At 36.3% G+C, this 25,901-nt stretch overlaps 2 protein-coding genes across 3 annotated transcripts; one reads left to right on the top strand and one right to left on the bottom strand.

Moving 5' to 3' along the window:
• Positions 1-745: 745 nt before the first annotated feature.
• On the top strand, positions 746-2,365 carry LOC107626917 (uncharacterized). The gene has a single exon (XM_016329807.2). It carries the CDS (start codon positions 746-748, stop codon positions 2,363-2,365), a length of 1,620 nt encoding a protein of 539 aa, XP_016185293.2.
• A 19,523-nt stretch (positions 2,366-21,888) lies between these two features.
• On the bottom strand, positions 21,889-25,611 carry LOC107626916 (uncharacterized). 2 transcript variants are annotated; one of them, XR_002357196.2, is made up of 9 exons: positions 25,278-25,611; positions 25,085-25,168; positions 24,878-24,991; positions 24,093-24,170; positions 23,682-23,780; positions 23,473-23,538; positions 23,277-23,369; positions 22,408-22,695; positions 21,889-22,238 (listed from the first exon to the last, which is right to left on the bottom strand). XR_002357196.2 is itself a non-coding variant. In XM_021115643.2 (8 exons), the coding sequence occupies exons 3-8, from the start codon at positions 24,914-24,916 to the stop codon at positions 22,657-22,659; spliced, it is 414 nt and encodes a 137-aa protein (XP_020971302.1). In that variant the 5' UTR covers positions 24,917-24,991; positions 25,085-25,168; positions 25,278-25,611; the 3' UTR covers positions 21,889-22,656. The 2 variants fall into 2 exon arrangements, 1 of the variants encoding a protein (XP_020971302.1); XM_021115643.2 differs by having other exon boundaries at positions 21,889-22,695.
• Positions 25,612-25,901: the final 290 nt, after the last annotated feature.

Here is a 25,901-nt window from a genome sequence, read left to right on the forward strand (position 1 = left end):
GTAACTGGGGTTCTTCAATTGTATAAGTCGACTACTCTACTGCTTCATTTTGAATTGGTTCATGTTCATTTGTACTCCCTTAAAAAAATTGGATGATTTGATATTTATGATAACAGGGATAGGGAAGCCGTAATCCTAATCAAATAAGCAAATAATAAAAATAAATATCAATATTAATTCTAAGAGATCTCATCTGATATTCCTTAATGTTCTAGAGATATTATCTTGATTTTCAATAAGGCATATATACTTGTACTTATCTCAAACTTTCATTCCCCAATTTAAATCCAGCTAACTTAGTGGATCACTACCATATGCTCACTTTCCACATTTGTTATTGAAAATTTTGTGCTAGAATCCTAACCATGTTATTGATATTTTTTTATTGAACCCGGTATATCTCCATACTTTTTAACTTCGTGGCTTGAAGTTCTTGACATGAGATTAATGATACCCAATTGTTTTTTGTTTTTCTAATGCTTCAAATTGTTTATGATTATTTTCTTCAAGCTTTGTATATTATCTTTTTATGATTTATATCTTTATTTTCAAATTGAATGTATTATGTTTGTTACTTTATAACTTGTAGAAGGGGTATTTAGTGTGATTGTGAATAAAAATATATTAATGAAATTTAGAAAAAAATATACACGAGACTATGTCCATTTATATGCATGTTAAACATTGGTATTACAACTAAAATGAAACCTTAGTCCAGATAATCACGGCGCCCAATAGAAGTTGGATGTCACGAAGGCAAGATTGCACTGGTCATCTAAGCGAGGAATTTAAGAAAGGTGTTGTGGAATTCATAGATTTTGTAGAAAGAAACCCGACAGTCATTGATAGTTTAGGTCGCATTCTTTGTCCATGCACAAAATGTAAGAACAGACTTAGGGATGAAATATTTTGGGTCGAAAAGCATTTGTGTGATCGTGGGTTTACGGAGGGTTATATAAACTGGACTGCTTATGGTGAGGAAAGATGGGTTGAACAGGACACAACAAATGTTACCCAAGAACATGAAGAGGAGAATACAAATCCATATGTAGACATGGTTATTGATGATGCAGGTGATAACTTAAACGTAGTGGAAGGTTTAGAAGAGGATCCAAATCCATCCGCGTCGAAGTTTTATAAGTTGTTGAGGAGTGCTGACGAACCTTTGTGGGATGGCTGCACCAAGCATACAATATTGTCAGCTGTAACCCAGCTAGTTAACTTGAAGTCAGAATTCAACATGAGTGAGAGCTGTTATAATCGAATGGTTGCCATAATCAAGGGCATGCTCCCAGAATCAGAGAAGTTTCCAGAAGATTTCTACCGGTCAAAGACAATGATTCAAGAATTGGGATTAGGATATGAGAAAATTGATGCTTGTCCTAATCACTACATGATATATTATAAAGAAATAAGTGACAAGATTAGTTATGTAGCATGCACAATGTGTGGACATCCACGATTTAAGCCAAAGGCAGGGGATACAACTAATAGTAGTAGGGATGTGCCATACTCAATATTAAGATATTTTCCTATTACTCCAAGGCTTCAACGTTTGTTTATGTCTAAAACTACTGCGCAATATATGAAGTGGCATGTGGATGGAGTACGCCAAGATGAATCGGTGATCACACATCCGGCTGATGCTAATGCTTGGAAACAATTTGATGCCACCCATGAACTATTTTCCCAAGAGTCTAGAAATGTTAGGCTTGGACTTTGCACTGATGGTTTTAATCCATTTTCTGGCTCGAAGACTCCATACTCATGTTGGCCTGTGTTTGTCACACCTTACAATCTTCCTCCAAGTATGTGCATGAGAAGAGAGTACATATTCCTCAGTCTTTTGATCCCTGGACCGAAGTCTCCGGGAAAAAAATTAGATGTTTATCTTAGACCACTGATTGATGAGTTAAAGGTTTTGTGGGACAATGGTGTTACTACTTATGATGCATGGGAAAAGAAAAATTTTAATATGAAGGCAGCATTATTGTGGACTATAAGCGATTTTCTGGCTTATGGAATGTTGTCTGGTTGGAGCACACACGGTCATCTTTCTTGTCCGATTTGCATGAAGAACACTAAATCATTTCGACTACAACACGACGCTAAACCCTGTTGGTTTGATTGTCATCGACAGTACTTGCCTGCTGGTCATGCATTTCGTCGTGATCGGTACTCTTTTAAAAAGTCAACCGTGGAAAACTCTTTTCCACCGAAACGAATGAGTGGAGTTGAAATCTTAAGTGAGTTAGACAAACTCGAAGAAGCTAACTTAGGGGCTAATCCGAGAGGAAAAAAGGGTGACTTTGGTACCATTCATAATTGGGTGAGAAAAAGCATATTTTGGGAGTTGCCTTATTGATCAACTAATTTGATAAGACACAATTTAGACATTATGCACATTGAAAAAATATTTTTGACAACATCTTTAACACTGTTATGGACGTAAAGGGCAAGACAAAAGACAACACAAATGCAAGAGAAGATTTGAAGATAGTATGCAAGCGCCCTAACTTGGAGTTGGTATTTGAGAATGGAAAGTGCAAAAAACCAAAAGCAACATATGTCTTAGATTCTCAACAAAGGAGGACAGTATGCGAGTGGATAAAGCAATTAAAATTTCCTGATGGTTATGCATCAAATATTTCACGATGTGTTAATCTAGCGGATGGGAAGATATACGAAATGAAGAGTCACGACAGCCATGTTTTCATGGAAAGACTAATTCCATTGGCCTTTCGAGACGTGTTGCCAAAATCCATATGGGGAGTGCTAACAGAGCTCAGCTTGTTCTTTAAACAAATTTGTGCTACTGAAATACGCTCAGATGCTGTGGAGAAGGTAGAGATTTTCATTATTGAAACGGTTTGTAAGCTGGAAAAGATTTTTCCGCCAGCTTTCTTTGATGTGATGGAGCATTTAGTTATCCACATCCTCTATGAAGCTAAGGTTGAAGGACCTGTGCGGTATCGATGGATGTATCCATTTGAAAGGTGTATGCTATACTTAAAACAAAAAGTACGAAATAAGGCAAGAGTTGAAGGATCTATTTACGAAGCATATATTTTGGAAGAAATTTCAAATTTTACTTCTATGTATTTTGAGTCAACAGTACAAACAAGGCGGACTCAAGTTCCTAGGAACGATGATGGTGGTTCAAATATGGATGAAAATCACTTGTCTATTTTTAGATACCCATGCCTTTCCATCGGGCGAGGTTCAAAGAAATACTTAACTGATGAAGAGCTTCATATCGCCCACACATACATTCTTGTCAACTGCGAAGAAATAGAACCTTATTTCCAGTACGTCAGAACTAGTTTTTATATTCATATTATATATACACTAATTTTACAATTAATCTGAATGTTATATTGATTACTTTATTTATTAGACAATTTGAGGATTCACTGAAAGAATTACATCCAAATATCTCTGTAGATGAAATACTAAATGTCCGCGTCGTCCATGCGTGCGCATCGCTGCCATTTTCTTCAAAACTCCATTTTGTGCGTTCCTTCCATTTTTGCATGTTTTTTTCTGTCCTCTAAGCTATTCCTGCCCTATGAAGCCTGAAAATACTTAACACACAGATCACGACATCGAATGGTAATAAAGGATAATTAAAATTAATATTTTTAAGGCATAGGAAACATGTTTTCACATATATCATAGAATAAGAAAGGAATTATAAAACCATGCAAATTATATGAATAAGTGGGTGAAGAATTGATAAAAACACTCAATTGAGCATAAGATGAATCATAAAATAGGGGTTTATCAGATGGCGATGCATAACGCTCACTAGAGACCGAAAGGAAGGTTCCCTCATGAGGATGGCGATACGTAACGCTCATGGAGGGGACGTTGGCTGAGATAAGGACGGCGGTGTGAAAGACTTATCTCAGGATCAGTGTCGGGAATCGGGCAACAAACTGACACATGAGCTCATGGCCTGTATAGGACTAGGCATACATCATCCTTGTTTGCGCATATTTGTTTGTGATTGTGTTTTCTATGATTGTGTGTGCTTATGATTGGATTCAATGTTCTGTAATTGTTGAGTTGGATTGTACTTTGTTGACTCTTGTTATTTACTAAGAACATGATAAAACAAACTTAACTAACTACCCCGACCCTACTAAGAACTCCCCAGTTCTTACCCCCTATTTTCACTCATTTTAGCTACAGGTACGAAGGTTTGGTGTGGAATTACAGGAGCATAGAAGATTATGTTTACAAGTTGAGTTGTTAGATTTTATTTTCCCCTCGTCATTTATTCTTTTGGTTTTTAGAGGAGAAAGGACTTATATTTTGAAAATCTTAAAATAAGTCTATGTATATCATGCTATGTGAATATATATATATATATATATATATATATATATATATTTGTGATTAAGTGATTAATATTAAATAAACATAGTATATAATTAAAGGAATAGATGTTAATAGCGCTCGAACTTTTAGTACGATCATGAGGTGCTAAAAGTTAGGGTGTTACATTCATCATTATTATTGCATTTTTATCTCAGATAACTCAACCATAAGATTTTTATTGTGTGGGGCAATCATATTCGACTGGTATCCATAAGTAGTCTTTTTTCATTAGGAATAGTGTCTTCTATCTAGCATCCATTGTGTTGAAACTAACTCGTTAGTGATCGAGTAACTACACCCAACTGGTACCCATCTTGTTTTTTAATTCTTCATAAGGAAAACCATACTCGACATGTACCTATTTTGTTTCTCAATACCTTATGGGGCGACCATATCTGTTTGGTACCCATCTTGTTTTTCAATTCCTCATAGAAAAACCATATTCGACTGGTATCTTTCTTGTTTTTCAATTTCTTGTTGGGTGACCATATCCAACTAGTACCTATCTTATTTCTCAATACCTTAGGGGGCGACCATATCCGTCTGGTACTCATTATTTTTTCTTTTTTTATAGGGCAACTATACCCGAATGGTACCTATCGTGTTTTTCAATTCCTTTTGGAAAAACCATATCCAATTGGCATCCATATTGTTTTCTTGAATGGGACAATCGTACCCGACCGGTTTCTATCGCTTAACTTTAATGAAGTAGCATGCTTGACTTCTATTTGCTAAGTAAAAATTTGATACATTTTTCAAGATGTTGTGATAAGAACAAATGGGTGGATGCCCATTTATGACTTGGGCGGTTAATTAAAAAAATTATCTTTCCAAAGATGAATTCATATTAATTGAGAGTTGAAAATGAAGTCCCCTTATGTGTATAAATAGGAAGTTAAGTCTCCGTTAATATAACAACATCAATAACAATTTTCTCTCTTTCTCTCTCATTATATTTCTTTATTTTATTTGTTACCTCTTCCTTATTTATTTGTTTAGTTATTTTACAACACGTTATCAGCACGAGACTCTGAGCAAATTTTAGGAAGACTCCAGGTAACAAATTTTCATTATGTTGAAGCTCTCTCATCTTGAATTTAATGCTCTTAATATATCTGAAAATAATTATTTATCATGGATACTAGATGTTAATATCCATCTTGATTTAATGGATCTTGGAGATACCATTAAAGCTGAAAATAATGCATCCCAGAAGGATAAAGCCAAGGCCATGATTTTCCTTCGTCGTCGTCTTGACGAAGGAGTGAAAATGAATATCCCACATTAAAAGATCTTGCAGATCTGTGGAAAGACCTTAAAGAAAGGTATAATCATCAAAAGACAGTGATACTTCCTCAAGCCCGATATGTTAGAGAAAACTTTCTCAACCTTCCATGCCTCGAATGTTCTCCTGTAGCAGCAGTATCGAGAAAAAGAATTTAAAAAAGTATTTTGAGTTAATTTCTTGCTTTCTTGTTGCTGAACGCAATAATGAATTGCTTTTAAGGAATCATGAAGTGCGCCCAGCTGGTGCCGCCCCATTTCTTGAAGCAAATGCGGCAAATCATAACCCCAGAAGAGGTAAATGGTAAGATTTTGGTAATAAGAAAAATTATGGAAGGAAGAAGAATTATATTCACAAGAAATGATCTCACCATAAGTGAAAAAAAGAAAGAAACAATGGGTAAAGTAAATCAATTGAGGATAAGTGCTTCCGTTGTGGTAGAAAAGGGCCATTGGTCACGTACATGTCTTATCCCAAGGCACCTAGTTGATCTTTATCAAGCATCCTTGAAAAAGGATGACAAAAGAAAGGAAACAAGTTTTGTTTCAAATGATGAAAATTCTACCACTCATTATGATGTATCTAATTTCTTTGAGGATCCTGAAGGAAATATTGGCCATTTGATCAATGATAGAATAGTTTAATATGTGTATTTGTTAAGTATTCATGTGAATAAATAATGTAAGAAACTTCTTATTAAGTTTTATGCATTTGAATTTTAAGTGTGATATATATGAATCATGTTTGATAAAATATTTATGATTACTGAATGTCTAATAATAATAAAATTTTTAGTATATACTATATTTTTTTAGAAAAATATTTTCAATCAAGGAAATAATTTTACTGAGCAAACCTTTCTACTCAATCTATTATTATTTGTCTTTGAAGAGAATGGCAAGGACATATAATGAAGATGTTTGCCTTACGGATAGTACAAGTTTGCATACCATTCTCAAAAGTGATATATATTTTACCCATCTTGTGCCAAAAGAAGAATATGTTAATACTATTATTGGCTCAGGCAATGTGATTGAAGGCTCCGGAAGAGCTATAATTTTGTTTCCCAGAGTAACAAAATTCATAATAAATAATGCACTATTGTCTACCAAGTCTCTAAGAAACTTGTTAAGCTTTAAAGATATTTGCCGAAATGGATATCATATTGAGACTATGAATGGAGGAAGTCATGAGTACTTATGTATCACAACTCATGATTCAAATTAAAAGGTTATATTAGAAAAGTTGCCCTCACTTTCATCTGGGTTATATTATACCAAGATTAGTGTAATTGAATCACATGCCACTGTAAATCAGAAGTTTACTAGCCCAAATAAATTCATAACTTGGTACGACCGATTGGGTCATCCAGAAACAACCATGATGCGGAGAATTATTGAAAACTCCCATGGACATTCACTAAAGAACCAGAAGATTCTTAAATCTAGTGAATTTTGTTGTGCAGCATGTTCTCAAGGAAAGTTAATTTTAAGGCCATCACCAGTAAAGATTGGATTTGAGTCCCCTGAATTCCTAGAAAGGATTCAAGGCGATATATGTGGACCTATTCATCCACCAAGTGGATCTTTTAGATATTTTATAGTCCTAATAGACGCATCTTCAAGATTGTCACATGTGTGCTTATTGTCTTCTCGCAACCTGGCATTTGCGAGATTACTGGCTCAAATTATTCGACTAAGAGCACAACTTCCATAAATCCAATCAAAGCAATTCATCTTGATAATGCTGGTGAATTTACTTCCTAAGCTTTTGATGCTTATTGTATGGCTAATGAAATAAGTGTTGGACATCCAGTAACTTATGTTCACACATAAAATGGGTTAGCAGAATCACGTATTAAACACCTCCAATTAATTGCTAGACCCTTACTTATGAGAACAAATCTCCCAACCTCGGTTTGGGGGCATGCTGTTTTACATGCTGCAGCACTTATTCGTTTGAGGCCAACGAGTTACCATTAGTTCTCTCCTATGTAAATAGCTTTTGGCCATTAGCCAAATATCACCCATTTAAGAATATTTGGGTGTGCGATATATGTTCCCATTGCACCACCTAATTGCACCAAAATGGGCCCCAAAGAAAATTGGGAATATATGTTGGATATGATTATCCCTCTATAGTGAGGTATCTTGAGATACAAACCAGAGATGTATTTAAAGCCCGGTTTGCAAATTGTCATTTTGATGAATTAAAATTTCCAACATTAGGGGGAAAGAATAAGCTTCCTGAAAAGGAACTTAATTGGAATGCATCATCGTTGATGCATTTAGATCCTCCATCAAGGCAATGTGAACTAGAAGTTTAAAAGATTATACATTTGCAAAGAATAGCAAATGAATTGCCTGATGCATTTTTCAATACAAAGAGGATAACCAAGTCTTATATACCAGCGGAAAATGCCCCAATTTGAATTGATGTCCCAGTTAGACAAATTGCCACCGAAGCAAATACACGCCAGAAGCGTGGCAGGCCTATCGGTTCCAAAGACAAAAATCTTCGGAAAAGAGAAGAGGTAAATACGATTCCTATTGAAAAAGACATGTAGAGACACCTGCAGTTGTCCAAAATTCTGATATAGTTTTAACGCCAGAAGACGTTCAGGTACCTAAAAATTGTGAAAATGACAAGATCTCAATAAATTATGTCTTTACAGGAGAGAAATAGGACCGAAATAAGACAATTGTCAATGAAATATTTGTATATAATGTGGCATTAAATATCATGCATGAAAGTAAGGATCTTGAACCAAGATCAGTCGAAGAATGTCGACAAAGGAATGATTGGCCAAAATGGAAAGAAGCCATGAAGGTTGAGTTAGACTCACTTGCAAAACGTGAAGTCTTTGGACCTGTAGTCCGTACACCAGAAGATGTAAAACCTGTTGGATACCGATGGATATTTGTGAGAAAACGAAATGAGAAAGGCCAGGTATAGATTATCAAGAAATGTATTCCCTTGTAGTGGATACAATAACTTTGCGTTATTTGGTCAGTTTATCTGCATATCATAAATTGCATATGCATTTAATGGATGTGGTAATAGCCTATTTATACGGCTCATTAGATCCAGATATCTATATGAAAGTTCCTGAAGGACTAAAGATATCTAAACCATCCAATGAATATTCACAGGGGTTATATTCAGTCAAATTGCAAAGATCTTTATACGGTCTAAAGCAATTTAGACAAATGTGGTATAATCGTCTTACTGAATATCTGGCCAAAAATGGATTTAAGAATGATGATATCTACCCGTGTGTTTTCATAAAGAAATCTGCATCTGGATTTATTATAATTATTATGTACGTTGATGATTTAAATATCATTGGGACTCCTGAAGGGATTCCAATAATTATAAAAACTCTAAAAGAAGAGTTTGAGATGAAAGATCTTAGAAGGACTAAATTTTGTCTCGGCCGGCAGATCGAACATATAAAAAATGAGATCTTTATTTATCAAACAACATACACAGAAAAGATCTTGAAAATATTTTATATGGATAAGTCACATCCCTTGAGTATCCCAATGATCGTAAGATCTTTGGATGTGGAAAAGGATCAATTCCGTCCTAAAGAAGAAAATGAAGATATCCTTGGTCCTGAAGTACCATATCTTAGTGCCATTAGAGCGCTAATGTATCTTGCCAATAATACATGACCCGATATATCATTTGCTGTGAATTTACTAGCAAAATATAGTTCCTCTCCAACCAGATGACATTGGAGTGGAATCAAACAAATCTTTTGATATCTTCATGGAACGGTTGATATGGGATTGTTTTATCCCTATGATCCAAGTCACAACTAGTTGGCTATGCAGATGCTGGATACTTATCTGATCCACACAAAGGGCGATCTCAAACAGGATACTTGTTCACATATGGTGGTACAGCTATATCATGGAGGTCCACGGCAAGCTTGGGGGCTATGATACGTCACCGCATACCTCGGCCGCCCAAATAGCTCGGAATGTAAACAGCTAAGATCAGGCCCACTTATTTAAAAATAAAAAACGTGCTCAACAAACCTGATCACCAAAATAGAATCCGATAACCAACCTATAAACTCGGACTTATCCACAGCAAACGGGTAAAACAGCGTCTATAAAGCCGAACTAGTGTCCTCGGCTAAAGATCAGGTTCTATTCTCAGTCTTCATATTTACTTGATACACCCACTAGAGATTATTATTGGCTTGAGCGTCAGGGTATCTTTTGCAGGTATTCCCGCCACGGTGTTTGGTCCTGGCCGACGTATAGCTCTTCCTCTCCGCCCGCAATCTGCTCGGAATTGCTAAAGCTCGGCCACCCCAGTACTCGGACGAATCACTTGGCACCCACCGTGGGGCCCAAATATATCTAACTCCACTATACTCTTTGTTTAGTCTTTTACTCTATTTTGCAGGATCTTCGATCCTTGAACATGGCTGGCAATGAGAACCCTCAACCCACACAAGCTGAGCTCCTGGCTCAAATCACTGAGCTTCAGGCAGAAGTGTGGAGGATAGCCGAGATATCTGCACAGAACAACAGAAAACATGAGGGAGAAAGCTCCAAAAGCTCGGCCCAGGGCAACATAAATCGTCTGAAATCACCCCACCGAAGGAAAATCTCACCCTCGACAATCCCTTTTCCGAAGAAATCACAAAGTTCCAGATGCCAAAAAATTTTGTGTTACCCACAGCGCTTGAGTCATACAAGGGGTTCGGCGACCCCCGTACTCATGTCAAGAAATTTCAATCCATGATGTTTTTTAACGGCGAACAATAAGCCTGTGCTCTGCCGAGCTTTTCCTACTTACCTTGATGGTGCTACATTACTCTGGTTTTTTAAGTTGTCTGCAGGTTCAATTTCTTTCTTTGAGGAGCTGGCGAGGTCGTTCATCGATTACTTTGCTGCGTCAAGAATATATGTGCACGGATCAGATTATCTAGGCACCATCAAGCAAGGTCAACACAAAATCCTAAAGGACTACATGACTCGGTTCGCTGAAGCAACCATGGAGATTCAAGACCTCGATCCAGCGGTCCACCTGCACGCCCTCAAAGCCAGCCTCAGACCCGGAAAATTCCGTGAAACAATTGCAATAACAAAATCAAAAACGTTGGAAGAATTCCGAGAAAGGGCTGCAGGCCAGATGGAAATCGAAGAGCTCCGCGAAGCCCAGAAAACAGACAAACAACCGCACATAAGGGTTGAGGACAAAATGATCAGACCACCAAACAACAAAGAGCCAAGGAAGCCCTTCAAGCTCACACCAAAATTCAACACTTACACCAAGTTCAACACCAAAAGAGAGAACATCTTCAAAGAGATTCTCAATGCCAAAATCGTGAAACCACCAGCTAGGGCAGGGAGTTACCAAGACCAAAGGTTCGTGGATAGGAGCAAGCATTGCGCCTTCCATCAGAAGTTCGGACACACCACGGACGACTGTATCGTCGCGAAAGACCTGCTCGAAAGACTAGCACGCCAAGGACTCCTAGACAAATATGTCGAAGGTCGAAAATCCAAGGGAGTCAACTCGAACAGAGACGAACACAAACAAACAGCAGCAGACAAGGACAAAAGGGACCAGACAACACCCAACCCGCCCAGAGGAATCATCAACCACATATTGGGAGGCTATGCAGGTGGAGGTGGAACAACCTCGGCCAGAAAATGAAGCTACAAAGCAATGTTAGCAATTGAAGGAACACTGCATCCAAAGAAAGAGGAGGAACCCGACGTCACAATATCATTCAACCAATCAGACTTTAAGTCGGCAAGCCTTAACCTCGACGAACCAGTGGTAATCTCCATCCAAGTTGGAGAGCTGTTGGTAAGAAAAACACTACTGGACCCAGGTAGTAGCGCTGATGTTTTATTTTATTCTACTTTTAAGAAAATGAAATTATCAAAAAAAATAATGCAACCTTCCTCTGGAGAGCTGATTGGGTTCTCCGGAGAGAGGGTCCCCATCATGGGACATATATGGCTGAAGACAACAATGGGAGAGGTCCCTATGTCAAAATCCATTGATATCCAATACTTAATAGTAGATTGTTATAGCCCTTATAATATTATCATCGGAAGACCCGCGTTGAATATATTCAGGGCAGTAGTGTCCACTTTACACATATGTGTCAAGTTTCCAGTACAGGAAAATAGGATAGCAACAGTATACGCAGATCACCAAGAAGCTCGGCAATGTTACAATGCCAGTCTGAAGCAAAACCAGGAAAAACAAACAGCTCGGCCACAAGTCCAAGCAATACACAATACTGTCGAGATCCTAATGTTAGCCGAGCTTGACCCAAGGGAAAACCTCAACGAAAGACCCCAGTCAATGGACAACCTCCACCGAGTAACACTAACAGCGGATGAAAAGCAGTACACACACATCGGAGAAGCACTAGAGGGGGAAGAATGAACAAAACTCATAGAAATACTGCGTCAGAACACCAATCTATTTGTATGGACACCAGACGACATGCCTGGAATAAGTCCAGAACTTATCTACCACAGATTAGCAATTGACAAAGCAATCCGACCAGTGGCACAAAAGAAAATAAACATCGGAGAAGAGAAAAAACAAGCAGCACTAGAAGAAACCAAGAAACTCCTCAACGCAGGTTTCATCAGAGAAATCCGCTTCACCACATGGCTCTCAAATGGGGTAATGGTAAGGAAAAACTCAGGTAAATGGCGCATGTGCATCGACTTTACAAATTTAAACAAAGTTTGCCCAAAAGATGCTTACCCATTACCTTGCATCGATAAATTAGTTGATAATGCTTCCAGTTTCAAAAGCTTGAGTTTTATGGATACATACTCTGGTTACAACCAGATTCTAATGCACCCAGAAGACCAAAGCAAAATAGCTTTTATAACAAAATATGGTAATTTTTGTTACAAGGTAATGCCTTTTGGCTTAAAGAATGCAGGGGCGACGTATCAAAGACTCATGGACAAAGTATTCTAACAGCAAATAGTTCGGAATATGGAAATTTACGTCGATGATATGGTAGCAAAAACGCCTGCACAAGGATCACATTGTGACGACCTGGTTGAAGTCTTCAACCAAGTCCGAGCTTATAACATGCGGCTCAACCCGGACAAATGTGCCTTTGGAGTTCAAGGGGGAAAATTTCTTGGCTTCATGCTAACCTCACGAGGAATAGAAGCCAACCCAAAAAAATGTAATGCAATACTGAACATGACAAGCCCAAAGACAATAAAAGAAGTCCAACAACTAGCAGGGAGAGTAGCTGCCCTATCACGCTTCCTACCTGCAGTGGCAAACCGATCTTATCACTTCTTCCAAACATTCTCCAAAAGTAAGAAATTCACATGGACAGAGAAATGCAAAAATTATTTTATGGAGCTCAAACAGCTCTTAACATCACCCCTAATACTCCAGAGACCAGAAACAGGTAAACCATTGTATTTATATTTATCAGTATCTAACCATGCTATAAGCTCGGTCCTAGTGATTGAAACAGGGAAAAAGCAAAACACAGTATACTTCATTAGCAGAGTATTACAACCAACAGAAACAAGGTACCCAAAAATAGAACAGCTGGCATTGGCACTAATCACCACGGCAAGGAGATTACGACACTATTTCCAGAGTCACACAATAATAGTACGAACAGACCAACCCCTAAGGCAGATATTAACCAGACTCGAGCTTGCCGGACGATTAATCAAATGGTCCGTCGAACTCTTCGAGTTCGACATTCAGTACGAATCAAGAAAAACTCTGAAATCACAAGTACTTGCCGACTTTGTATCAGAAATGACTAATGAAACACATCATATAGAAGCCAGTTGGAGCATGCATGTAGATGGAGCATCAAACAGACAAGGCAGCGGAGCAGGGATATTGCTAAAGGAAGGAGACAAAGTGATAGCTGAGCAATCACTACAGTTCTGCTTCAACGCACGTAACAACCAAGCAGAATATGAGGCTCTGCTAGCAGGACTGAAACTCGCCCAATAACTAAAGATACCTCAGATAAAAGTCTACTGCGATTTGTCACTAGTAGTATATCAAATCAAGGGCGAGTACCAGGTAAAAGATCCTTTGTTAGAGAAATATTGGCTCATGACAAAGGATCTCATCTCAAAATTCAGCAAATTTGATATTATCCATGTAAACCGAGAACACAACACCAGAGCTGATGTGTTATCCAAGTTAGTCACAACAAGGCAAACGGAAAACACACCGGCACTGTCCCAACTAACACTCAATAAACTGAGCTTTGCGTAGGATACAATCTTAAGCATCACGCAGGTACAAGACTGGAGAGCACCCTTTTCTCGATTATATCAACACAGGTGCCGTACCAGCCGAGGAGCCAAACTTGCCTCTCTTCCGAAGGAGAGCAAGCTTCTACACAGTACTAGGAAACATCCTGTACAGACGAGAACACTCCCAGCCATTCCTCAAATGCATCAGCAAGGATGAGGCCAAAGAAGTTATGGCAGAAACACATGAAGGGGTCTGTGGAAACCACGTCGGTGGCCGAGCACTAGCCGCCAAAATATTACGAACAGGGTACTACTGGCCAACGATCAAAAGGGACTGTATTTCAAAAGTCAAGGCATGTGACAATTGTCAAAGAAACTCCACTGTTTCAGAAATCCCAGCCAAAAAGCTCCACACCATAGAGGTAAGCTGGCCTTTCAATAGGTGGGGACTGGACATCCTCGAACCTTTCTCGAAAGCGCCAGGCCAGGTAAAATTCCTTTTAGTATCAATCGACTATTTCTCTAAGTGGATAGAAGCACAACCACTAGCACACATAACAGCAGAAAAGGTGAGATCTTTCCTATGGAAAAACATCATATGGTAGATATGGCATCCTGAGAGAAATAATCTCGGATAACGGGAGACAATTTACAGACTATAAACTCGCTACTTTCCTAACAAACTTTAACATTATACATCACTTCAGCTTAGTCGAGCACCCGCAAACCAACGAGCAAGTTGAATCGGCTAACCGAATTATTTTGCAGGGCCTAAAGAAAAAGCTCGGTGAGGCCAAGGGAGAGTGGGCCGAGCTCATTCCAGAAATCCTGTGGAGCTACAATACTACAATCCAATCTGCCACAGGACTTTCAAGCTAGTATATGGTGCAGAGGCACTAATCCCAGTAGAGGTCAGCATCCCAACATTAAGGACCGAGCTTTACAGTCACCAAAACAACAGGCAAGCTCGAGCAACCGAGTTGGACCTCGTGGAAAAAAGAAAGAGACATTTCAGCTATAAGGCAACGAGCTATGAAACAATTCATAGAGTGAAGACACAACAAAAGAGTATCTTACAGGTCCTTCAAAGAAGAAGACCTTGTACTCAGATGAACAGAAGAAGCACGGAAACCTCCAGTACATGGCAAACTAGTAGCAAATTGGGAGGGACCACTCCGAGTATTTAAGAACCTCGGCAAGGGGGCTTATAAACTAGAAACTCTTAGAGGAGATCAACTTCCAGGAACATGGAATGTCTCCTCACTAAGGGAATATCAATCATAATACATATCGTAAATCCGCGGATGAAGGTACTCTTTTTCCCCTTCGAAGGTTTTTTTCCAAACCACATGGGTTTTACTCGAAGAGGGTTTTAACAAGGCCGGACACCATCAATGATTGTACAAACGTCATTACTATTGCAAATAAACAATTAGTGTTATCATAATCCTGATAACTAACATATCTCATAACCAAAGAGTTAAACAATCATAACAAGCCGAGCTTCATACTCGACAACCCACAAGCATAAAGCCGAGCATAATGCCCGGAAATATCCAAAAGGCAAAACAAAACAAAGTTAAACACACATCCAAGGCCAAAGAGCCATACATAAGTTTATAAAACAAAACACAAATGAAAAGGCGTAATCCGCCTTATCACCAATGCTAGAGCTATCACTCTCCTTATCACTAATAGCTTCATCATCTACAAGCTTTCCATCAGCAACCACCTTCATGACATCAAGCTTTGATGCATTTGCATCGGGAAACAGCACTTTGACTTGAGAAACAACACATTCGAAGCCTTGAGCAAAGGCTTCATAGACTTCACCTTCTAACTCTTTTACGCGTGCCGAAAGCTGGTCATTTTCAGAAACCAAGGTTTTCACTCGCTCAGAGGACGACACATGAAGCCGCTTCTCCTCAGCAAGTTCCAACTGTGTCTGATCCATCGAAGGAGATAACTCAGAAATTTTCTTCTCTTTCTCCTGAAAAATCCCTTACAACTCCTCAAAGCGTAAAGCCTCCTTCTCTTCCCGAACCAAAGCAAGAACTTACGCCCTACCAATGGCAACAATACGGGCACCGATCACCTACAAAGAAAAGAATCAATAACAGCACCATAGAAGAATATACATAACACTACTATAATTAAACAAATATACCTGAAGGAACCGACTAACACCATCTCGGCCGACTTCATCGATCATTTTCATATCATCTGGGAAGCAACAAAGCTCGTCGGCCATTGTACTAAAAGGGTAAAGTTTTGCCCACAGAGACCTACCATGCTCGTTCTCATCACACCCGTGAAGCCTCTTTTGCGACTCATACGCAGACTCGACCATTTGCAGAATCATCGAAGAATTGCCCTTGCCCTCCAACACCTCGGCAACACTATCTTTCACCTGACCTCTCTTACGCTTAGGTTTTTGAATAGGTCTATACTAAACAACAGCTGTGGCAGGACCTTTCCCCACATTAAAAGAAGCTTCCTTCTCACCCTTCCTATGCTAATTGAAAAAAGACTTCAACCCCGCAGTGGTAATAGTAGGAGCTTTATCAGCTGCAAAACAAAATACCCACGCCGAGTCAGAAAGGACATGTCAAAATAAGAAAGAAAGAAACACAGTAAAACAAATTACCTATATGATCAAACACACCCTGCCTATCGGTATCCCATTTCAAAAGTTCAGCAATCGACAACAATCCTTTTGGACCCAAGGACTTAAATAAAAAATCCATCATAATATTGTCATCAGGAAACCTATCATCTAAATCCAGCACTTGATATGGCTCTGGACACCACGACAAGGGAAACTTCTCCACTAGGTGTTCGTTCAGATAAAACGGGAATTCCTCAGGTACACTCCTAACTTTAACAAACATAGATTTAAAATCTTTGAACGAAGATTTATACAAACCAAATATTGCCCGTCGCGGATAGCTACTGAGGTTCACCCACAAACCCCGACCCACCCCCTTAGCCTGAAACAATGAGAAAAATAGCCTATGAGACGGCGGGTGACCTAACAGCTCCATCAATATTTCAAACGTCCGAACAAAACCCCAGGAATTAGGGTGAAGCTGGGTTGGGGCACAGTTCAACCAATACAAAGCCCCACACTCAAATTCAGTAAAAAGAAAGCTTGACGCCTAACTCGGTAAACAGACAAGCTGTACATGTAGAAGAAGGACCAATCGTTCAATCGGTCACAGACTCGGTCATCTTTCCCACAAGGCAATAGCTCTATTCTAACCTTACTACCCTCTCTGACCCACAAATCCGACCCCAACAACCTCATTGACTCATCATCATCAAACTGGGACGCATATTCTTTCATCCTAGCATCAACCCAACCACACGGGTCGCCCATATCACATTTCTCCATCAAAGGCAAGAACAAGAATAAAACAAAAACAGAGAAGAAAGAGCAATGAAGAATCACCACTGACCTTTCTTACTCATTCTCAGACAGGAAATGAAAACCAAGTTTTTCCTCCAGAAACACCACCAATATGAAACAAAAAGGAAAAAGATAATGAAAAGTAACTCCTGCAGCCCAAACGGTTACAAAACCCTTTGCATTTAATCCTGATCGTCAAAAAAGAGAAGCATTAAATGGCTCAGAATTCCAACGGACAGGAGTGCCTAGGAAAGCGGTCGTTTCACATCGATCATGTTAAATGGTGCGAAAGGCAAAGCAACAATTAATTCCAGAAACGTTTAAAATTTCGTACAGAACCAAGCCGAGCTTGGGAGCTGTAAGGGACAAACATGACAACAACTTAGCGGTCGAGGTATATGACAACCATGATACGAATGCTCGCCTTAGTCCTGTCCAAACCAAGGCAAGCTTGGGGGCTATGATAGGTCACCGCATACCTCGGCCGCCCAAATAGCTCGGAATGTAAACAGATAAGATCAGGCCCACTTATTTGAAAATAAGAAACGTGCTCAACAAACCTGATCACCAAAACAGAATACGATAACCAACCTATAAACTCGAACTTATCCACAGCAAACGGGTAAAACAGCGTCTATAAAGCCGAACTAGTATCCTCGGCTAAAGATCAGGTTCTATTCTCAGTCTTCATATTTACTTGATACAGCCACTAGAGATTATTATTGACTTGAGCGTCGGAGTATCTTTTGCAGATATTTCTGCCGCGATGTTTGGTCCTGGCCGACGTATAGCTCTTCCTCTTCGCCCGCAATCTGCTCAAAATTGCTAAAGTTCGGCCACCCTAGTACTCGGACAAATCATGGTCAAAGAGTGTTAGTGTTTACAAAGATTGCAAAAAAAAAAAATTGAAAGTAAGATTTCAATTTGGAGCTAAACAAAATTTGGAGTTAAGCTTATTAATAATATATTGGAACTTTGAATAAAATGAAGGCACTCCGCATTAATATGGGAGGGATGAACTAACATTAAAATAGAAAATCTAATATTTGAATGAAATTCTTGTATGTGTGTGCATTTGTCATATTTAGATGGGATTTTTTATATCATTATTGATGAAGAAAGTGAAATTTACGAAGATATTAGAAAAAATGGTGTTTAACGAGGTCTGGAGGCGCGTTATTGGGGAAGCATAATACACAAAGTGCGTATTTCCCTGCAATACGCAAAATCTGTATTGCATGCATGGTCGACACGCGTCAAACCCCTGCAAGCCCGTGAATAAGGTGAATAATTACTATCTCTCTCTCCAATTTGCATACACTTCAGAGATACAACCACAGTTTCACACACTCAGTTTCCTTTCCTTCTACTCTTCAATACTTCCTTAGCTCCATCCTTCCATAATTCCTCCTGCACATACTTCCGTCTTCATTTGCCAAGCTTTTTGTTTGTTCAAAAATTAACAAGTTATTTTAATATTACTAATATAATTAGTAGATTAATTGTGTATTTTTTTTTTAATCTGAAATAGAGATAATATGATAATAATATGTATAGTTGTTATTTAAATTAAATAATATTTATTTATTAGTAGTTGAAAAAATACATAAATAAAGATTATACCTTTATTATATATTTAGATGAATGATGATGATGTTAATTAGTAATTAGTATTAAATATATTTTAAATTTAAATATAATTTTTTATTTAGGATATTTAAATCTGAAAATAAAATATAATTGTGATTTTAATTTATATTTTAAAAAGTTTAAATTTAAATAAATATTTAAATATATTTTAGTTTTAATTTTATATTGATATTTAAATTTAAATATATTTCGAATTTACATATATAAGTAAATTTGACGTTACTATATTTCAACTTTGTTTATAAAATTAAATTTAAATTTAAACATATTTAAATATATATTTATAATTTAAATTTAAATATATTTTAAATTTAAATATGTATTTAAATCTGACTTTAAATTTACTTTGGTTTTAATTATAAATTTAAATTTGAATTTGAATATATTTTAAATTTAAATCTATATTTAAATCTGACTTTAAATTTGACTTTAAAAATATTTTGGTTTTAATTAAATATTTTTTGAAATTAAATACAATCCAAAAAATGTCTTTAATTACATTTTGGTTTGGTTTCCGGTATTTATTTAAATTTGAGTAAATATATATTTATAATTTGAATTTAGATATAAATTAAACATGTTTCGAATTTAACTATATATCTAACTTTGAATTTGAATATATTTATAGTAAAAATATATATTTAAAATTAAAAATATTTTTAATTGTTAATTTAATATATATTTAAATATATATTTAAGTATGATTCAAATATTTTTAAATTTAATATATATTTAAACATATTAAACATATTTGATATTTTTTATAAATATCTAAATATAATAAATTTAAATATGAATATTTAAATTTAGATTTAATAAAGTTTATATAATATATTTTTTTCAGAAAAAAATAAACGCAAAATATGGTTCGTGACATTACGCATCCTGAAGATCATATTGTTGAATATCTGGATCGTCCACCATATGTAATTATTTTTTATCTTTGTTCATTTATTATTATTATTATTATTGTTATTATTATTATTGTTGTTGTTGTTGTTGTTGTTGTTGTTGTTGTTGTTGTTGTTGTTACTCATTATATTTCTCATTTTGTTTCAAAATTCAAGAAATTTGGGATCAAGATATCTCCACAAAGATGTGTATGATCTCCGAGTTGAAATCGAGTTACGGAATAGTGGATTTTATCATATATCTCAGATACTAGGAAAACTTACTTTGCACAATGTACTTATCAATGCCTTGATTGAGCGGTGGCGCCCGAAAACTCACACATTCCACCTTCCACACGGTGAATGCACGATTACCTTGGAAGATGTTGCAATGATTTTTGGACTCCCCACGGATGGTTTACTGGTGTCATGATTTACAGATAGCAGTAGTAGTAGCCTCGAAAATGAATTCATGATACAATTTGCGACAGTACCTACTGCAGCTGATCACAAAGGAAGTGGTGTCAAACTTGCATGGCTCCGCACCTTAAAGCGGCGCATGCAGTTAGATACCGCCTTAGGCAGACAAATGTACGTAAAGATTCATATATTATTGTTGTTCGGCACAAATTTATTTTGTGACAAGTCTGGAATGACAATCCACTGGAAGTTCTTGCCTCTGCTCCGTAATTTTGCTGAGATTAGGGACTTTAGTTGGGGTTCCGCTTGTCTGACACATTTGTATATGACATTATGTCGGGCATCACGTTATAATTGTAAAAATGTGGATGGTCCATTGGCGCTGCTTTGTGTATGGGTTTGAGAACGATTACCGTTCCTAGCACCTGTGCGAAAGCAACCAAACTTTCCGCTTGCGTGCAGGTAAAGTTACTAATCTTAAAATAACATGTTATTATGAATTATTTAGCTCTTTGCGTATTGTCTTCATGACTGTGTTAGCCAGAATCTACCCCTAACAATTCGCCATCTACAAATTGTACTGTCGCCACAATTTTGTAAAACATCCTCACTTCCAATATTAAAAAAATGAACCGTTTAGATGCATGTGCAAGCCACTGAATTGTTGCAATTTTCAAGAGGTGATTATTTACTATTTAAACTTTTGTTTCATTTTTTTTCTTTTTTAACACATATTGATTAAGTTTTGTTTATTTTGCATAGAATTTGTATATTTCAAAGTACATTTGTTCCCTCTCTTACTTTTCTTTTCTTTTTTTATTTTATTTGATCCTCAACTATTATTGATATTATCATATTTTTTAAAGAAAGAAGTGATTCAAACTGTTTGCAAATTCACATTTGTATTATTGGTTTTTTTGAGTCATTGTTTTTTTTTATTTGGAATTGTATATTTAAAGTTCTCTTTTTTTTCATATTATTTTTTTTTTAAAAGATATAAAATATGAATACATACACTACAAAAAAAATTATTTATTTAGAATACTCTTGAAAAGTATAATTAAAAATAAAAAAAATAATGCCTTTGACAAAAATTACACTTTTATTATTTTAAAGACGTTTTAGTAAGAGATGCTTATTCAGTAGTTGCTTATTATTTTTATGCTATAATCAAAAGTTAGCCAACATATATATTTAAGAATAACGCACTACAAGGTTTTTGTTTATTTGTGGCAGTTTTTTCTCTTATTTGTGGAGGTTTGTAACCCCCACTAAATGGTTTGTGGAGGTTTCTAAAACCCCCAAAATTTGAGGTGCCACGAGGTCTTTTGTAGAGGTTTTTAAAAACCTCCACAATCTATTCAGTGGGGGTTTTATGTGTGGTTAATGGGGTTTTATATTGAACTTTTGTGGCAGTTTTTTGTCAATGTTTGTGACGGTTTAAAATCCCCATAAATTAATTTTTTAATATAACAAAAAATAACTATTTTGTGAGATTTTTAAACCTCCATAAATCCTGTAATTATTTATTTTATTTTTAATTTTAATTTATTTTTTAATATCAAAATTTAAAAACTAAATCTTTTATAACACAATTCCTCAATATAAGACATAATTCTATATATAAAAAAAATTCTCAATGTCAATAGTTCCAAACATAATTCCACATGGTATTGTTCTACAAAACTATTACTATTTTTCTTTCAAAAGTAAAATAAAACAACAACTTCAATATTTCAATATCTAATTACATAAAAGTCTGAAATATTTGTCCTCGAACGTCCGTTTCTATCACCAATGGCATTGCAGATTATGATTATTCTAATGTTCCTAGACCAAGCATCACCAGATAGGAATCAGAGCAAGGAATTAGGAATCAGAGCTAGAAATTAGAACAGTTGTGGCAAGCATCACCAGATAATGTTGGAAACCAAGTAGGATTGCCTCAGCTTCATTCACATCAGAATTTCACAACTCAATTATCATATTCAATACCAAAGCATATTGATTTTTCAATGTACTAGTCGAATCAGATTAGTAGAAATCAATAAAACATTAACAAAGATAAGCAGAAGTCTATTAATTCCAGATGACATCAAGTAAATCATTTAAACTTACTCCATGGAGGAGGACTTGTAATGCAGTAAGAAACATGTGGTAACTGATCTTTAACTAGATGTGGCTGCTCATCTTGCTTTGGTTGTGGTGCACCTCCTGCCATTCTTTTTTGATGAACTAAGAACTCACTACAACAACTCAAGATTCTCAGAACTCAAAAGAATGTTATGCATGCCACAATGTGAAACGGACTCTAACAAACCAGTTGGAATAAGGAAGCACAAAAAGTGTTCACCCCAGATGCAAAAATCAAAACTTTCTTTCTTGTTTGCTTGTTTGTTCTCTATCCTGATGAAACACAGAAGAAGGACAATGGAACTTGTCAGCAATATATGATGCAAATGAAGAAAATATTGGTGTAAGGAAGGTTGGTTTCTTCTTTTTTGTTAGCCCAAAAAGACATAAAACTGAGTGTGAAGATGTGAAAGAAATAAAAAGCAAAAGGAGAGAGTTACAGTAATAGTCTAATAGAGTCTCTTCCCCCTAAAGCAAGAAAAAAACCAAAAACCCAAAAGAATCTCTCAGTTCCATATTGCTTTTTTAACAATATTGTAATCAACATATATTATTATTAATGGCGTAAACATGACTCGCCTTTCCTTTGTTCAGCATTTTCACTCATTACTAGGGATAACCTAACAGTTTGATGAAGCAGAGCCCAAATTAAGCAACACAAACTGGTTTGGATAAATATTTTAAGAATTCTAAGTTGTCAATTTATGAATTCAAAGCAAAAATAGTATACTGCAACTTCACACACAGATATGGTTTCATTCCAACTGATTTAGTTAGTTATATATATCAAACGTGTTTTAGCCTTTAGACAAAGCAAAATGCAAATACTTTAAACAGCTTTATTTTTATCATACCTTGGCCGAATACAAAACAATATCTTCCTTAGTTAGTTTGAAAGCATGACTACTTCCATATGATGCAAGATTCAAGGCAGCACGTGGTTCTGTCTGACACAATAGAATACATTTTATTACATGCCTTAATTTCATCCATATTCTGTGCGATTCACGGGATTAAAAAAATCATTAGAGGATTCTGAAAGTAACTCACTCGAGAACCTGTTGTTATAATTAGCAGATCCTTTAGAGCATAAGCATCAATATCCACTTCTTTCACCTATGTAAAATTATAAATAATAAAAAATAAGGTAACAGACATGAAAGACACAAAGTCATTACAAATAAAAGGTAAAGATAAAGATAAAGATGAATAGGTGCTATCATAAATTCCTCACATAAAGAGGCAATCTCATAATTTACCTCTCCAGCCCCAAGGAAGAGGAACTTGTGATCAGCTAAGTTTCCTTTGACCAATTTCAGGATCGCGACAAGTCCGACGAGGACCACCAACGCTGTTCCCTGCAACAAAGCAGAGGAAATTATAAGAGATAATCATTGGTCAACAAAACAGGAGAATTGGTCAGAGAAGTTTAAAATCACAGGTTAGGCTTGAAATTAGGAAGTTTCATTAGTCATCATCTATAATAAAAAGTAATATAAAATCCAAATAATTTATCAAGCACGTTAAGGAAGAAAATAAAGAAAGAACAAAAATGGAGATATGGAAGAAGCATGATAAGCCAGGGCCTAAGTTATGATGTGGTCAATCTGAGTTTGAATGAAATCTTTCGATGGCTGAGATTCAATATATGATGCCAAAGACCAACCAACCTCCCATTCATGTTCAGGCAAGCCCGAAGAAGCTTCTATAAGTGACCAGAAACAAAGGGCTGAAGTGGGAATATCAATCTGCAAAATTAATAAATCTAATTAGCATTGGACCAACAAATTAGTGCCTTAAGAATTATACTAAACACACAGGGATGAACATGTTACAAAACTCAGTCAATTAAACTTATTTACTTGTCAGGAAGACAACGTAAAATGGAACAGAGTAGGAAAGTTCAGAATGCCTACTAATGACATAAAATTAAAGATGATTCATTCACTAATGCAGTGCTGCACACTAACTAATTAAAAGGGCATCCAATGAAGCTGCCAAGTTCATCTTCTGTAGGCACTTGTTGATGCAATGATCTTTATGAAAAATGCATGTTACTGATCAATATATCTTATATCCTACTACCCAATTGTGAAGCACATTATATTTCTTCTGCACGCTGTCAAATTATTAATTTATTACGATTATATTATGATGATGAGTTATTACCTTTTGCTATATATTATAGTTGTCATAATAATCACACCAAACACACACACTATATATTAACTACAAATTAAGTCATGTATGTATCTTTGCTTTTCATCAACTCTGCCAAAAAGAAACACAGATTTTCCATCAACTTTATAAAATATATTAATATATTATAGTAGAGGTGAGAAACTCAAAAAAGGGATGCTCATTGCTCTCTAAATAAAGTCAAAAGCTAATGATGTTATTATCTTAATATAATTTCCTTGATAGAAGCTAACATGTTTAAAGAATCATAATATACCTTTCCAATAGGATATGCAATTGGAAAACAAATTATCATCAGCAGACGTACAAGTCCCACAAAATTTGAACCAATATAGAGTCTATATCTTGAGCATATAGCTTGAGGGATAACCTAAGCCGAAAGACATCGAAACAATTAGTTCTTCAATGTCAATATCAAAATGTTTGAGCATGACAAAAACCATAGATTAAAAAAGTATTTTACCTCTCCAAAAGCTGGAACAAAAGTTACTGATAAAATAATAGCAACAACAGGATGAAAAATTTTATCAAGGTAAATAGGAAGTGCCTGCAGATCAAAAGAGAAGAATCCAGCATTAGTAGTTAGAAGATCAACTAATAGAATATACTACGCGAGTCACTACTGTATCAAATAATATGGAGAAGAAGAAGAAGACCAGCGACAGCTCGAAGGAGAAAACAGATCTGAAACAGTGGCTCGATTCAGAAGCTTTCGACGCGGCAACGATGGCAGAAACTGCGGCAGCAACGGCAGCAGAAACTGCAGCGACAACCGTAGCTACAGAGCAAATAGATCTGAAACCATAATGTTGATATAAAGGAGGTGGCTCGATTGAGAAGCTTCCCGCAACAACTGTGGCAAAAATGGCGGTGGAACCGGCGACTGCAACGGCGGCGGAACCGACGACTGCAACGGCAGTGGAACCGGCGGTGGAGAACTTAGGGTTTTGTCGCCGTTCCCTTCTCTTCTCTCTGATTCGCTCATTCTGTGAACTAAGGAGAAGAAGGATTTTTTAGAGAGTTTAAATTTTAATTAAAAATTAACTATTAGGGGGAGTTTTATAAATTGCCATAAATAAAATGTGTTTTGGAGGTTTTTAAAAATCTCTACTAAAAAACTCTCTCAATTAAGTATAAATCTTGTAGTGACGTATGACTAAAATTAACCTTTTTTTTTTAGTTTAATCATGAGCATTGGTTAAACTTGATGTTCATAATCATATGAGGATGATAATATTAAGTAAATACCAATCTTTTATGAAATTATCAAAATATAATAT

The sequence above is a fragment of the Arachis ipaensis genome, chromosome B2, assembly GCF_059453495.1.
Source record: "Arachis ipaensis isolate K30076 ecotype BB chromosome B2, ASM5945349v1, whole genome shotgun sequence".
Classification (NCBI taxonomy): domain Eukaryota; kingdom Viridiplantae; phylum Streptophyta; class Magnoliopsida; order Fabales; family Fabaceae; genus Arachis; species Arachis ipaensis.

Bases quoted from the DNA above. Each gene is read 5' to 3' on its own strand.
- LOC107626917 (XM_016329807.2), top strand. From the start codon at position 746: ATGTCACGAAGGCAAGATTGCACTGGTCATCTAAGCGAGGAATTTAAG.
- LOC107626916 (XM_021115643.2), bottom strand. From the start codon at position 24,916: ATGATAATTTGTTTTCCAATTGCATATCCTATTGGAAAG. The intron at 23,539-23,681 runs GTAAATTATGAG...AATTTTACATAG, and splicing joins TCTTCCTTGGGGCTGGAGAG to GTGAAAGAAGTGGATATTGA. The intron at 22,696-23,276 runs GTATGATAAAAA...GTGTTTCATCAG, and splicing joins TTGTTTTGTATTCGGCCAAG to GATAGAGAACAAACAAGCAA.